General features: G+C 44.3%; 1 protein-coding gene across 2 annotated transcripts in view; it reads left to right on the forward strand.

The window, feature by feature from the left end:
* fhod3b (formin homology 2 domain containing 3b) overlaps positions 1-15,933 on the forward strand; it is an 88,877-nt gene that overhangs the window by 51,506 nt on the left and 21,438 nt on the right. For both annotated transcript variants that reach the window (XM_083678877.1, XM_083678878.1), the window contains 2 exons: positions 1,417-1,484; positions 4,078-4,183. In XM_083678877.1, coding sequence (XP_083535003.1) covers positions 1,417-1,484; positions 4,078-4,183 — 174 coding nt within the window. The remainder of the gene's footprint in view (positions 1-1,416; positions 1,485-4,077; positions 4,184-15,933) is intronic.

A 15,933-nucleotide genomic window follows, 5' to 3' on the forward strand; every position in this document is an offset into this window, starting at 1 on the left:
CCACAGAGCTGGCAGAGTACACACTCTTTCTCACCCCTTCAGCTGGGAGGGATTTGCTCTATGGCTGAGGAGGACAACAATGATGAATAGAGGCCTGTTGCTCTGAATCCCAAGCATATGCACCCATCAGATTGTGTGTGTTTCTCACACTGCTGAATAGAATTAGTGGCAGCTGTTTGTGTCGACAGTTCACTCACAGACATGATGGCAGTAATGGAATTGTAATGAGTTCTCTTTGTTTGCACGCAGAACAGCGGGACAGAATGCATGTCACCGTAGGGCAAAGGGTTAGTGATGTCTTCATGAGGACCCCTGTCACAGTGAGGGGTGTGTGTGGGCCCCTGGGGCCCTCTCATTTTCAGGCTTACTGTACTGAGGGAATGATGATGAATACTAGGAGAAGAGAGGTCATTAGAAACATTACTCAAGGCTAGGGTTAGTCGCCAACGCATCTGTGAACATCATGAAGTGGTGAGGAGGACACAGAAAGGCAAGCGTTGAGGAGATGGAGAGAGAGAGAGAGAGAGAGAGAGAGAGGAAGAATACTGTAGCTGCTGCTATCTGCAGCAGTAATGCAGGTTGTGCTGAGTCAGAGAGACTCCACAGCCTGTGCGGTATACCTCCGCTGCAGGACTGCGTCGTCTAGTCATGCTTCATTGCTCAACACTGCCACTCATTGGCTGAAAGAGGGAACAACAATGGAGGTGCAGTGCCATATTGAAGATATTATAATACAGTCTTATAAGAATGAGTAAGTGTTGTAGGAAGTAATTGGTCTAAGAGGCTTAACAACCAAATAAATTAGGAAGTATCAAAGGATTTTGTTCTTTTGGGACCCTGCAGCATTTGCTCATTGACTTTGTCTATGCGTGTTGGCAAACCAACCAGTGTGGTAGCTATAGAGCAGACGTCAATGTTGTGTCTTTGCACTGTTGTGGTCGAGGGCAGATATGTTTGTGTCAGCAGGAAAGGTCCAGTGTCTCTCTAACTCTCCACAGATGTGCTCTGAGCTACAGTACTGTTCCCCTCAGTACCCCAGATAGCATTGCTCCTCACTGGCCAAGATCTAATGGTGCATCTCTGACTGCAGAGGATATTAGCATTAGCCGAAATATGGCCAATGCTGCCACTGAAGGGATACAGCTCATGGACACGTACTGTAGTTTTGTAATGTGGATAGCCAATTTCACAGAAACAACTTCATCCAACCTAATTCAATGGTAACAAAGTGTTCTTCTCTGGTCCTCTGGCAGAGACCAGAGGAACACTTTCACTCACACATAGAGTGACTATCTCCCCAATCTTTTGGACCCTAAGCTTGGGTTTGTTAGCTTTTTCCTTGAGTCATTGACATGAAAAAGTACCACAGCTGTGACTGTAAACTGATATTTTCTCCCTCTTTCTCTTTCCTTACAGAGAAACTCTACAACTCAAATGGACGGGAGCTGAGGAGAGCCCTGTTTTCCCTCAAGCAGATCTTTCAGGTAATTTTCCCCTTATTGCTTCTTACTAGCCCCATAATGATGTCTGATTATAACTGCAGCTTTGGCATATAATGTAGCTGTGTTTATCATTAACTACCATTCTACCATATGACACACAGACACACAGACACACACACAGACACACACACACACACGTACGTACAGACACTCACACGCACATACACACCACACATGCACACACACACACACAATAACATTTTCCCTAAGCCTTAGCTGCACAGAGCAGTGTGAGTGTAGTCTGCCTCCGTGGCAGCTGTGCTGTGCTGTACTCAGGTCTAGTCTTGGCCGTAGCGCAGCTTGACACACTGGGCCTGGCACGGAGTCCACTGTGGAGGGGGAGTGTTAACCATCAGTCCAGGAGACAGTTGGATGGAAAAGAGAGTGGTGGAGGTCGACAGAAAGGCCAATTATAGATCAGGACACTTCACTCAGTACACTTGGACTTACTTTATCAAGTTTAGTTGAAGAGGAGGTTGCTGTGCACACAAGTTCAATTGACTGGAGCAACCTCTCAATATGTAGTCATTGATGTATTTGAACGTGGATTACTGTAAATGCTGTCCAATTCAAGTTTATACCTAAAGTAATCTCATGAGAATACCATTCTTACTTAGTTTGTGGTCACACAGTGTATATGATATTTCAATCTAAGCCCAGCTGTGTGTCTGTCTGTTTCGCTCTGTGTGAGTACACACTTGTAAATACAGTGTGTTTGCCAAATGGCTGGAGTCTCCATCATTGATTCATGTAAAAGCTGGCCCGAACATACTTGTGTGTATTCCTGTGGGGGGATTAGAACCCTGACCACCCTACAGTGAGTGGTGCTCTCCTCCTCTCTCCCCACCTGAGTGGTAGCCTACAGCAGCACACTCTAAAGCCTGGTGAAAATCTCCCGCACTTAAATTACCAACGCGTCGACAGGTGTGAGAGGCACAGGTGGTTTTGTCATCGAGAGAGGGAAATAAAGTGGAGAGGCAAGCGGACATGAGCCCCGCAAGCAAAATACCACCGCAACAAGCTGAAAATACAAACTCAGCATAAAACATGGACAATGGAACATCGCCATTCACTATGTATTTCAGGCTTATGATAAAAACTGAGTTCTCCGCATGTGTTTTTCATCTTATTGAATGTCCCAATATCAAAGCTCTGCTTAGTTGTGTCTAGAATAATTCCTCAAATTTAGCATAGGCTATGGTAAAAAAAAAGACTTGGATAAGCAGTTGACTAAAATGTGCCTTTTCATTTTACTCCCCCAAGGCTTTTGATATTAGAAAACTGACAGGCTGCCAATGAACACTGTGTGGTGACTTCAAAGACAAAGCAATATCAGTGAGAGGCTAACATATGGTGCAGTATAAAGTAGTCTCCCAGAGGATGTGTATATGCTAACATACTGTCAGCTTGTTGACCATTGTTCAACACACAGAGCTGAAGTAAAGTTATCCAACTCCACTAATTAGATTATTATATTATTGTATGGTAATAATAGCGTTGGAGAATAGCCACGACATGGAGGATTATTAGATGGGGCCTCATGCCTATTCTACAAAAAACTGCATTTTTCTCCAAGTGAGCAGTTATTACTTACATGTTTTACTGTAGCTTTGTATTATATGAGAACCATATTTTTTTTAAATGTATTACATAACTGTTCAAAAACACCTTTTGATGCAAGGTGAGGTATTTGACAGCTAAGACTCAACATGTGAATAAAGTGGTGTGAACCAACATTTTTTCCTTTGACTTGAGCCAGAGTTTGTGATGGAGAGTGTGTGGTTTGGGTCAGTAATAACAGATCACCAAAGTGAAGTGTGCTCACGCTCCAAGTGTTTTGTGTGTAACCATTCATTACAGCAGGACAGCAATGCTCTTAGCACCTCTCTACCACTAATTGAATGAGCTCCTAATGTTAGGGAGCAACAGGCACTTAGCAACCAACATTTAAAGCAGCACAAAACACAGGGTTGCCATGAGCACAGGAAATTAGGTGCTTGGAGCATGCTGGGTAATTTGTCCCCCGTGAAAGTAACGCACAACATGGTTAGTCTAGGTTGCTGTCATGGAAATATTTGTAGTAAAGGTTAGCATAAATCTCTTTAATGAAATGCAATCCCTGTATCGTAATACAATGCAGTATATTACCTGAATTGATGTTACTGGAAACAAGAACTATGTTTAATAAACCACCCATACCTACCAAAGTTTAAAGGCCATTAGTAAATAGATGAAAATTCAGAAGACCGGCAAGTGCTCTTAAAAGCACCGTGTAGGTTTGTGTAATGCGTATTACAGGCATGTAACTGGCATAAACTGTTTCTCATAAGTCCCTAATGCATACCACGTTATGGCTAACCATATCCTGTATAGGGCCACTACATATAGTACAGCACCAAACATACACTGTACAATTAATCTTCACATGGTTTTCATTGTGCTGACAGTCTGTAAAATGCTTCTGTTTAGTAATGAGCTCAATCAAGGTATGTCATTCAAACACTTATCCTGTCTTGTCTATCTTCCTCGTCTCATCTCATCTCTTGTTGAAACTGCTCTACTCTGTCCTCCTCAGGATGATAAGGACCTGGTACATGAGTTTGTGGTGGCTGAAGGACTCACATGTCTAATCAAAGTGGGGGCTGAAGCAGACCAGAACTACCAGAACTATATCCTCAGGGGTATGTACAAACCTTCTCTAGCTCACTCTCCTCTCCCTCTCTCACCTGTAAGTGCACAACAGCATATGGAAATCAGGGAAGTTATTCATCAATGCTGCAACGCTCTGGTTTTTACCAGTCTCCATAAACCTATCCAGAGCCACATGTGTTTACATAGGCCATTTGAATTAATGACTCAGTTTGATGGCACACACACACACACACACACACACACACACACACACACACACACACACACACACACACACACACACACACACACACACACACACCATGCTTAAGCACATACTGTAAACAACCCTAAATGTATGCCATGGCTAATATGGGGGAAATTAGGCCAATGTAGCAGCTTGTTAATTTATCTGTCCCATGTTGTTGAGGTCAGATGTCAAGCCTGTTAGAAGGCGGTGGAGGGGGCTGCTGTCTTTAGAGACCAGATAGGGTTGGGATGGTAGGGGGGTTGTGGGGGGGGGGGTCAAAACACCCACCAAGGTCACTACCATTTAACAGCCCGCTGCGAGAGGGCAGGTCATACATGCTTAAGCGTCCAATAAAAATGCTGGCAGGATGTTGCAGATCATAAAACTAATTTCCCTCCTCTCTCTCGCCTCTCTTTTTCTCATATTCTCCCTCTCCGTTGGAATAAAAGACGTTTTGTTGCTTTGTTGGTGATAAATTTGGATAGAACAGGTTGTGCTTCACAAGTTCATTCCTTTTTTGTGCACAGGCTTGGATCAAACTATTTTTGGTCTGAACAAAACCAATGCTGCAATTAATTTTGAGTTACATAGCCCAGACACCTCTTTGTTATTAATTGATGAAGTTTTTCTTAAATTAGAGTCATACTTCATTGTGAAATAACATTGTAATTGACCCTAATGGGCAGTATGGTTTGAATTTAAATCACGTCTTGGCCACCACATGTTTATTCAGTTAGGTCCAGTTTATCCTACAGTACAGTTTCCTCTCTTTTTTTCAACCTTGTGCCTTCTTGACCTATTTTTATTTCCATAAATCAAAGGGCAAAGAGGATGTCAGTGACAAAACACTGATATTGCCCCCGGGGTTGGTTGTATGTGAACATGACCCCTCAGTGACCTCATTCTCTGGTTAAGATTTTGACCTCTGACCCCAGCAGCTCCATCTGAACTTGGCCAGGTCTCCGATTCAGACAGATAAATCACATGCGTTGCCTTCTAAATGTACAAACAAGCCAGAGAGATGGGGAGACAGGCAAGCTCTTAGGAACCTGAGAGTTCCCCACATGAAAGAGCTGTGTGTGTCACTGTACTCTGAGTAACGGGACCACTTGAAGACTTACCCCCTCTTGTTCACCCCCATTTGTGTTCTTTCCCTTTCTTTTTCCACTTCTTTGTTGAGTTCTGATAGAATGTCGGGGTCAATCTGGTTTCTCTGGGGCTCTGTTTATTTCTCCATGTGTTTATTTATTCCTTCATCTCTCTGGACCCCACCCTGTCTCTTCCCACATTTCTGCTGCGTTACCATGAGAACGCCATATTGTTACTCTCCCGAAAGCCCCTGTAACCTGTTTCAACTTCTGACCTATTTTCTCATGACCAGCTGAGGAAATGTGGGGTGTAGATCATTTTCCCTCTTGAGCGCATATGTTGGAAGACACACACACACACACATACGCACACACACACACGGGTCAAAGATGTTGTGTTTAGATATGCCTGCTTTAACACTGATCACCTCAAAGAGAGAACCTCTGTCATTGGGAATCCCTAGTGGGGAGTAAATAAGAACCCTGAGATTTCTCTTTCTCTCACACGCACACACGCACACATGCACATACACACACACACACACACACACACACATACACACACACACACACACACATTCACATACAGACAGCCAAGCACAACAACAGGAGGAGCCTGGCCAAATATAAATCATTGTTTTGGTATTAAGCATTGCTTATACTTACCCCATGGGTTTTGCAGTAAACACGTTTAGAGTTTCTCCATGCTCCAACTCAAGGCCAATAGGACCAGGATTTCAGCCTCCAACTCATCTGTCTGGAGTGTGTTAAAACCTCCAGACAAAAACTGTTTTGCTGTTTCTCATGTATAAAAACCTGGAAGAGCTGACTTTTGATGAAAAGGCAGCAGTCAGTCACACATGTACACCACTAGGTATGCATATTGCATAAAGAACAGGTTTCCAGCAGACAATAAGCGCAGCTCTATGGAACATTGCAGTCACTGTAAGTGGTAGATATTTCACTCTTAGCTCTCCTCACCCTTTTCGACAACCCCCATCACCCTCTCTCCTCTAACCCTAACCCTAACCCTAACCCCCCCACCCCACCCCCGCCCTTTTCCTTCCCTCTCCTCCAGAGGCACAGAGGGGCCTGGGGCTGGTTAATGCTCCCTCTGTGATGTGAGCAGGGTCTTGGTCCTGCTCTGGACCCCTCTGCAGGCCCCTCACACCTGGCTTTGAAGGCTCTGAGGGCTGGGGTTGACTCCTGGGCGGCCTGTTTTTCTCAGGCCCAGGGGAGAGCTAGCCTTCCTTTATTACCGTATCAATGTGAACGGGAGTGAGGTCACCTTCACAGAGGTTACTAGGCCATCTGGTCCCTGCACACTCAGCCCCAGCCCTGCGAGACCACAGGAGCCAGGGGACCTAGTATAGGTGTCAGGGCTAGGGTAAAGGTGTGAAAGCGGAAGAAAAGTGCAGGAAAAAGTCAATGACGCCCATTGATATTTGAAGCGATAGTGGGCCGCAAGTCATCTCTTCACTCATCATTGAAACAGTCGATAGATTGTGAAAACTTGGCCTGAAAACTTGACTCAAGCTACGATGGCTACAGCAGAGAGCCGTTTGCAAAACATTGGCCGATGTGAAGTAAATTTGGTTTCTTGGGGAACTTTGTTGAAATTTTTAATGTATAGAAACATTCCTAACACACGTATCATAACAGCACAATCCTGGATACATGCCCTAAACAATGTAAGCATTTCTATGCATTTATTAATCATCCTGATGTGAACCTCATGCATCCTCCTTGCAGGCTATATGTACATACAGTGTGTTACGTACATACTGAACTGACATATGTAAATGTATTGCTTGCACAGACAGGGGAGTTATGTTGTACACTGTCCAAAAGTATTACTGTATCACATAAGCTAAGCCTCACAATTCATTATGAGCTATTTCTTTCTCGCCCTCCGTCTGGCTTCCCTCCTTCTTCTCTCTCTCTCTCGTTGGCTGTGGAGGAGCTGTGCTACCATTGTGAGATCTCCTGGTTTTAATGACATGGCTGTTAGAGTCCTGCCATAAGTTAAAGCACCCTGACTTCCTCAGAGCAGAGGGAGCTCTCCTCAGAGAGAGGGCTTCAGGGGGAGAGGGAGATGTGCTCTAGTCAAGTGTTTCATTGCCTCTTAAATTGTCTGAGACCTGGAACACTGCTCCCAATACAGCACTCAATCTATGCTTTAGTGTCACAACACAGTCACTCTACGACAGGCCTGTGTGTTTTTAGAAAAAAAAATTGCAAGTGCACAGTGTACTGTATAACCATTAGTTATACCACATTAGTTTGTTTCTACAATACATCATTTTGTGGTATGTCAACATATGCTGTGGCATACCATACTGTACAATGATTATTAGCATCATAGCAGTATGACCTTTCTCAATACGCAGCACTTCTGCACTAATTGGACTGCTCTGTTGTTAACACTGTGTAATATCCTCTGACTATGGAGACATAGTTTGCTGAAATACTATTCTAGTAAAATGCTGCACCTCCCTTACCTCATTTGTGCAGATTTGCCGTGCACTAAGTGAATGCCCAGACGTGGTTGGGTTAACAGTAGTGTTGGCGGCCCATGTTGGAAACAGTGTGTATTGTGCTGTCTGGCTGTGTTATAGGCTGTCTGTCCTAGAGGGGGGAGACCCCTACCGTGCCCCATCGGCTGGATAAACATTTCCATACTGTCTGGGCCTGACTGGCCTGCTGTGTGTGTGTGTGTGTGTGTGTGTGTGTGTGTGTGTGTGTGTGTGTGTGTGTGTGTGTGTGTGTGTGTGTGTGTGTGTGTGTGTGTGTGTGTGTGTGTGTGTGCAGGACTATGCATGTGCATGGTGATGATGTGTGTGATAATGTGCCTGTGTGTGTGGTTGATCATGTAAGTGTGTATTGTAGGAGAATATGAATCACTGCAAACTGAACTCAGTTGAAAAGCTCCCACAATGCCTTGGGGCTTCAGGAAACGTGAAAGGGGAGACCTTAGAATTGGACGGGAGGGAGACTGCATGCACGCAGGCACACACACACACACACACACACACACACACACACACACACACACACACACACCATGTGGACCGGAGCAAGAGGGCTTTTCTCATGCTGTGTCCCAAATTCTGTCCTGTGTTCCAAGCCAGGAGGGTATCTCCGGGAATGCCACTCCTGGCTTCTAATGAGATCCCATGGGATTCGCTGTATGCATACAGGACTTTCCACCCTGCCTACTCTCTGCAGGCTCTGGGCCTACAGTACCACTGCTCCTGTTACCTCTTTGTGTGAAATCACACAATACTCCTCTACTTTCAAAGGCATTTGTCAGGGGTTTCCCTCACCTGCATGACTGAGTGTTTGGTTTAGCAGAACATTATGCTTTAGCTCAGCCAGTGACACCTCAGTACTGTAGCTAGTTATTTACCTCAATAGAACCAGGAGAGACTTGGTTCCAGCTCTTGTCTCCATTCCAGATGAGGCGTTGTGTGCTGACTCTTGCTGTGTACATTCACGTCAGGCAGATCTTGTGCCGCCCACCCAGGTAGCTCTTGAAAGGCAGGCTGTGGTAACTTCATCTTGTTTTCACTTTAACTCAGATACATTTCCCTGAAAATGGACAAAGGGCCCAGAGAGGGGACTGGGGAAAGTAATGCAATTGCCAGAAATTTGTAGTGACATACACAGAAGTCATGTTGAAGTTTGGTTACGGGCCTGTAGTTGTTTAATAAATAAATGCGATCGATATGTTTTGGTCTTTGCATGATCTGAAGACATGAAGAACAATAACCCAGCCATTAACTCATGACAGTTGTTAAAAAGAGTATGCAGTCTTTTACAATGATACCAAATCCAAACTGCATGCAGTGTTTTTGTCTGTACCCGATGTTGGTATTACTTCTGTTACATTCCGGGGGCTGTGTAAACTCTCTCAGACAGCCCACACTCTCTTCCCCCCTAAACCCCACAGACTAGCAGACAGACCGCATCTGAACCCAATCTCAACACCACCGGCATGACCTATATTCTGACTGCTCCTCTCCCTCACAACAAAAGGCCATGACAATGTTTTTAGCCACTCTTGTTGTGATTAAACCAATGAATGGCTCCCAGTGGTTGTTTTAGAGCCCATTTCAACATGAAATTACAGTAGCAGAGAAAATGTAGTTTTTGTTTATTACTGTGTTTAATACCTACTTTATCACCTCACTATTATGTTTGTGAGATTCAAATAGTACGCAATAAGGAAAACAAATAAATAGTAACACAGGCAGGCGGCCACAACACAGCATGTGAACAGTTGGCTGTTCTGCTGATGAACAGTTGAAGGCTTCTTGGGTATGATTTCAGCGGATGGCGAGCCAGAGTGAATCACACTACTATTCTCAGAAGAGCTTTAACAATTTACCACAGCTCATCTTTCAGTTCATTCTACAAGGATAGTCCATGTCATGCAATTCCTATTCTCCACTGACTTTTCCACTTGGAATGGGCAGAGAACATCAGTTGTGCCCCCTCTTGTAGCTCAAGTGTCTTGATTGCAGCCAACTTTCCAGTACAGTATTAACTTGAACACATATAGAGAATAAAAACACTGATAACGTGATCCCATTACATTACATTGATTCCCTTTACTTATCATGTATGTATTGTATCACACAGTGATAAAACTGGTCCTTATTACACTTCTGTAATAAGCATACTATTACAATGATGTTACTAGAGTATAACAGCATTACTTCTCAGGCGTAATAGCAACAGAAGTTGAAATGTTAGTCTATTGTCGCGATGAAATGTAAGCTGCTTTCGCTGACCTGTTCTCCAGCAGGGTTCACAATACAGCCCCAGAAGCACCAGTCTTGGCTCAACAGGCGGTTGCCGTTTATCACTTCATCCTATTGTTCCAGTTGGTTTTGTTTGTTTGTCTTTTGGGGATACACACAGCTTCATTGGATATGGACCCATATAACAGTAAATTATGACAAATACTGGCAGGGGAGTGCATTCAAGTCTGGAGATGGGAGTACATCACCCCCTGTTGATTTATTGTATGGGCTAGCTTTGTACTAGCGCTGTGCTGGTGGTGGGCTAGCCTTGAGCTACTACAGAGTATAGCATTGTTCTGGCTGAGGCAGCATATCTGTGTTTGCCTCAGTGATTAGCAGTGGAAATGCTGATTGACTAATGAAGACTTCCTGGTGAATTTATGGCACCAGAGCAGAGCATTTAAGGAGGATTTAATTGGCCCGAGTAATAAACCTGTCTCATTACCGGAGAGAGATTCTAAATCAAATCCCCAATTGAAGGAGGGCAAAAGAGGGGCAACACTTTTCTCCGGGATAACAGCAGAAAGAGGGAAATCTGTCCTGTCTCAATGTAGTTACTCAGTCCCAAATGCAAACCACACCCTCTATGAAAGCTTCATGCACCAGGCCTATAAAGAGCTCAAGTCTAAGGCACAGCACGAGCAGCTACAGTAGGTATTTCTCTGGGCCTTCATTCCCAGATCAGTTAAGTATGAGAAACCTGTAGCCCTGTAACTGCAATAATAACCCTGGCTTAAGAATCTCTGGCACAGCCTGCCCTCTCTGGTATGCGCCAGCTCATTTCAGAACCGTGAGTGCAGTTCGGGCCTAATGCAGAACAGAACCAGATAAGAGACTGTAAGTTGTATTGTAAAGGATAAAGATTTGGCCAGAGCCCCAAAGCCTTGCTAAAATAAATGTTGCATGCTGACAGACAGTTTCAAAGCTTGGCTGACCCAGTTTTGGTAAAATCAGAAATGTAAATGAAACCAGGGAGGGGGACTGATGGGTGGGACAGGAGAAAAGGGGGTTTGAGGAGAGTCAAGGAAGGGGGCCTGCGTAATCTTTTAAAACATGGCTCGGCACCTTCAGAGATAAGGGTTGACTTTTTTTGGCGAATGTACACAAGCCAGCCCCTCACGTTTATGCTGTCACCCTAGCCCTGGAACGGTTCACACCTCCCGGCTGGTCAGAGAGCAGGGCTTCCTGTACATTCCTGGGGGTTTGGAGTGTAATTCATGTGGTTTAAGAAGAGGGAGAGGCCTGAAGCAAGGCTTCCTCCACTCCAGACCTCAGAGGCTGGCTGGACTCCCCTCTGCTTTTCTTTCTCTCTCTCTCAAGGCCAGGGCCCAGAGCAGTGGTTCACCAGAGCAGTGAACACCATCTCTCTCTCTCTCTCTCTCTCTCTCTCTCTCTCTCTCTCTCTCTCTCTCTCTCTCTCTCCCAGACTGGCTCTGTGGTTCCTCTCCACGTTGATACAATTCAAGTGAATGCATTCATAGTCTCCCAGGCAGAGTGAGTTGATTGAAAGAAATAGAGTGTGAGACTGAAGAACAGATGCCAGGGTCTTCATTGAACACTTCCAAGTTTCTTTTAAGCCTGGTATACAGAAACCACTTTTTCTCCCTTTCTTTTCAAGCTCTCCTAGATTTACATTCTAATCACTGTGCTTTGAAGGCAGGCCGTTGTCTGACAGCATCTCATTACTTGACATACATGCAAGGGGGGGGAGACTTAGCAATGTTATTGTTGTTCTTTGTGTGAGGTACTGTTGGAACTGCTCTTGATTACTGCAATGAAGGGCCCACATTTTTGGCACCACATCAGTGTTTTAAGCAGAAGGAGCCCTGTGCATGCTCAGGCCTCACATGCTCTTCTTATTACCCCCCCCCCCCTTCTCTCTCTCTCTCTCTCTCTCTCTCTCTCTCTCTCTCTCTCTGAGAGTTATTGATGAGTGCCTGCTCCAGTACTAGGGAACAAAGCCCAGATCCTGGACCAGGGGGTGAGCTAGCTCCACTGCCATTAATGATCAGCCATGGTACACTATGCAGGTTCCTCCAGTGCAGGTTGATCTGGAGTGGGAAGTGTGCCATGGTGTAACGATTATGATCGCATAATAAAACATCAACTACAACAGTCACAGCTGCAAGAAGCTTTTTAGATTTTCCAGGTCTGTTTTCATGGGCAATTTATTGGCAATGATGTGGAAATCAGTTTAATTTGCAGTGATTTCTCAGAAATTATGAGGGGATTGCTGATTGACGGATTAGACATTTCCTAAAACTATTTCCCAGCAGACACTGAAGTGTGTGGCAACCCACATGACAATTTTACAAGAGTTAAAATACTGATACAATTTTATTGGTCTGGTTTTGCATAGGTGACACAGTATTTTAAAATACCTATTATTGAACTCCCCATCAGTATGTGATGTTAAATGTATCTTTCGTCTATTTCAGTGAATTGATGACACTGTACAACGCCATCAGGGTGTGGTGTGTGCTGTCATCAAATAGGCATTGAAGTTCTGTAATCACAACTTTTAAAGACCCTCATTATAGAGCGATCTTTTCTCACCCCTGTTTTGAATGGACATTCCTGAGAACCTGCAGGCACCTGGGCAGGTACTATACACAGGTGTGCAGCACAGATAAAAGGCCATGTTATGATCATATTGTGGGTCAAACTTTAGTACCAGCTTGAAAAGAACCATGTTGCTTAAGACATTAAGCCACAGCCATTATATATCATTGTTTTGAATTTAGCTTGCGGCTATCTTCAATGGCTGTCGCTGAAGAGTGGATATCTTCAGAGGCCTGATGTTAACATTGTACATTGTGGAACTAGGAGCTTGTTAGAATCATAAATGGATGGAACAAGAGAACAGCATGGCAACCGGCCTCATCATCGATGATTCATAGTATAAAAAAAAAAAAAACAATACTTGGCAACATGTTTGGTATTGGTGGGCAGTTAGTTCATTCTCACTTCAATACACTTTCAAGTCATTTAGATTTCTTAGCAAAACACGTACTGTAGGAATTCATGACAAAGTCACGCTGGGAGGAACAGCTGTATAACAACCCATTACTGTAGTCACTCGTCTGTCAGCGACCGTGTCATAGCAAAGTGGGGGAGCCACAGGAGAGGGCGGCGCTCTTGCCTCCCCTGACTGAGGGGGTTAATCATGTTTTCATAAACACACTCTGATGTGGTCTCCTTTGATACAGCACTTTGTCTGTGCTAGCTCCCCTGACACACACAGTCCTCGGACGTCCCAGCAGGAGAGGAGTGTTTGGAATGCTCTCTCCTGACATGTTGTGAGTAATTAGTCCTGATTGATAAAAGATGAACGGCCTCTGCAGCAGCAGCACCAGCAGCAGCAGCAGGCGATGCACACACACAGCTGCACCTGGGAATCTTGGCCTAAACGCAGCACATTCATAATTTTTCATACCCCAACGCTGGAAAATAGAGGTGCAGCCCCCTCCTTGTAATTCCATTCAAACAGTCCAAGGTTCACCTCCCCTAGCTAGGAAACTACACTGTCAACAAGGCCCAAACAGAGACCAAAGGTACACACAATACAGTGTTGTATATATCAAGAGTATTACACCAACAGCTTTCAATTTCATCATTTGAATTTCATTACCTTTCTCAAGGACGTCAGACATAAACTAGATACTCATTTGAGAAAAGAAGGAATCTTTTTTATGAGTTTCCACTGGACTTTCCAGACAGTCCTCCTCAGAAAGAAAGTCCCTGAACGACAATGACATCTTTCAGCAACTAGAGTCAAACAGTCAAATAGACCCCTCAAAATTGGTTCTGTCTTAGATGTATGTTTATACATTCCCCCCTCCTAGCAGTGTATCTCAATACACAGTTACAGAGGCAGCAAATTGTGCATGTCCGGGTGGTCTGTGCTCTGGTGTGAAAGTGCTACTCCCTGAGCGGAGATGACCACATAGATGCTGTTAAAGACTGACAGACCATTTCACTCTGAGCCTGTAAAAAAAAAAAAGCTGCACGCTTAAAGGGAACTTTTGTGTGCTCTCATCCTATCCATGGGTATTTGCTTCCCTCCCTCTCTCCTCTCTCCCCTCCTCAACAGAAGCCCTGCATTTTTAGTGCCCTCCCATTGAGATCCCTTGGCTCTTATTATAACCTTATTTATGGATCCTGTTACAAATGGAAGTCGTGTCAGGGATATAAGTGAATCAGCCTGCTCAAATATTTTTCCTCCAGTTGTGTCTGACGAGTTGAGAGATGGCTGGACAGGCACTGTTTTACTTCTCTGTGTCTTTGTCCAATGTTCTGTTTTGTTCCAGGCCCATGTCTGAAGTTTCTAGGCCTGCCTAGGTACAGTTACTCAGTGAAGGAAATTCACGTGTGCGTGCGTGCGTACGTACGTGTGTGTGTGTGTGTTGGCAAGTTGGTTCAGTGAGAATGATGATGAGATATTTTCTAATGTGCCAAATACACCTGATATTGTTGTTGTTGATGAAGACCAAGGAGAGGTGACCATATTAGAAGTAGGTTGCTCATTCCATCTTTACATGGAGGAAGCCTTTTCGAAGAAAACTGTTAAAAGGCCAAACCCTAGTCACACTTATTAGTGGCCTTGGCTTCAGGTGTCAGGTAGTAATACTGATATTTGGCAGCCTTGGACATGTGCACTACCTAACAGTACGTGGCCTGCATTTGCAGGCCTCCTGACGAAAAAAGCCAAGCAGCTTGCAAGATATGGTGTCAGCTGTTGTGGGAAGCTTAGCTGTGTGGCAGCCAATGACAATGTTACCTGTATCCTTGACTATTTGTATGACCTTTGATTATTTTGGTTTATTTGATGTAATGCTTTATGTGTGTGTGTGTGTGTGCGCGCGTGCGTGCGTGCGTGCGTGCGTGCGTGCGTGCGTGCGTGCGTGTTTTGTTTGTTTGTGTGTGTTGTAGGTTAATTAAGTTTTTGATGTGGTTTACAATCTGGTAAATGAGGCCATTGTGTTGAGAAAACATGTCAATCAATCTGTCCACAGATAAACAATCTGCATTCTGCACAGGGACCTTGATCCAAGCATTGCAGGAATGTGAGCCGTTCTCTGTGTAGAGCACTTGTGTGCATGGGTGTGCCTATCAACAAGTAATCTTTTCCACTGTCAACTGCGTTCGCTAATTGCATGGTCCCTTAGCAACCCCCTGTAGAAACGTTACCCTCCTTCACATAGACCCTACAGAAGAAAATCTGGTCAAAAAAGGAACATACTGTTACATACATTCAATAATGATGTTTATGAATCATGCCTGTCATTAGAATACTACTATTTTGAGTATATATTGGTCTAGAATGAATGGATGTGTCAAGGTTGTGTTCTTATCAAAGGGGATGTCTGCAGCTGGAGCTAGTGGAGAGGCACTCCAAAGCTCTTCAGATCTGGTTACCGTTTTCTGTGAAGAGTAGCACTTGTGCAGCACTGTGATTGCTTGTGGCATTTATTCTTAAAAAAAGTCTTGCTAGCGATGACTGTAGTGGAAAGTTGATTCACTTACTTTCGCCAAATGTGCTTATTGTGTGTTGCTCTGGATAAAAAAAGTAATAAACAAATGAGTATGTCAAGGAGGGATCTCTTGTCTTACAGTGCTGAATTGCTCTCCTGTCTCTCCCTTCTCTCTCTCTC

This window comes from Argentina silus (assembly GCF_951799395.1).
Source record: "Argentina silus genome assembly, chromosome: 10".
NCBI classification, from domain to species: domain Eukaryota; kingdom Metazoa; phylum Chordata; class Actinopteri; order Argentiniformes; family Argentinidae; genus Argentina; species Argentina silus.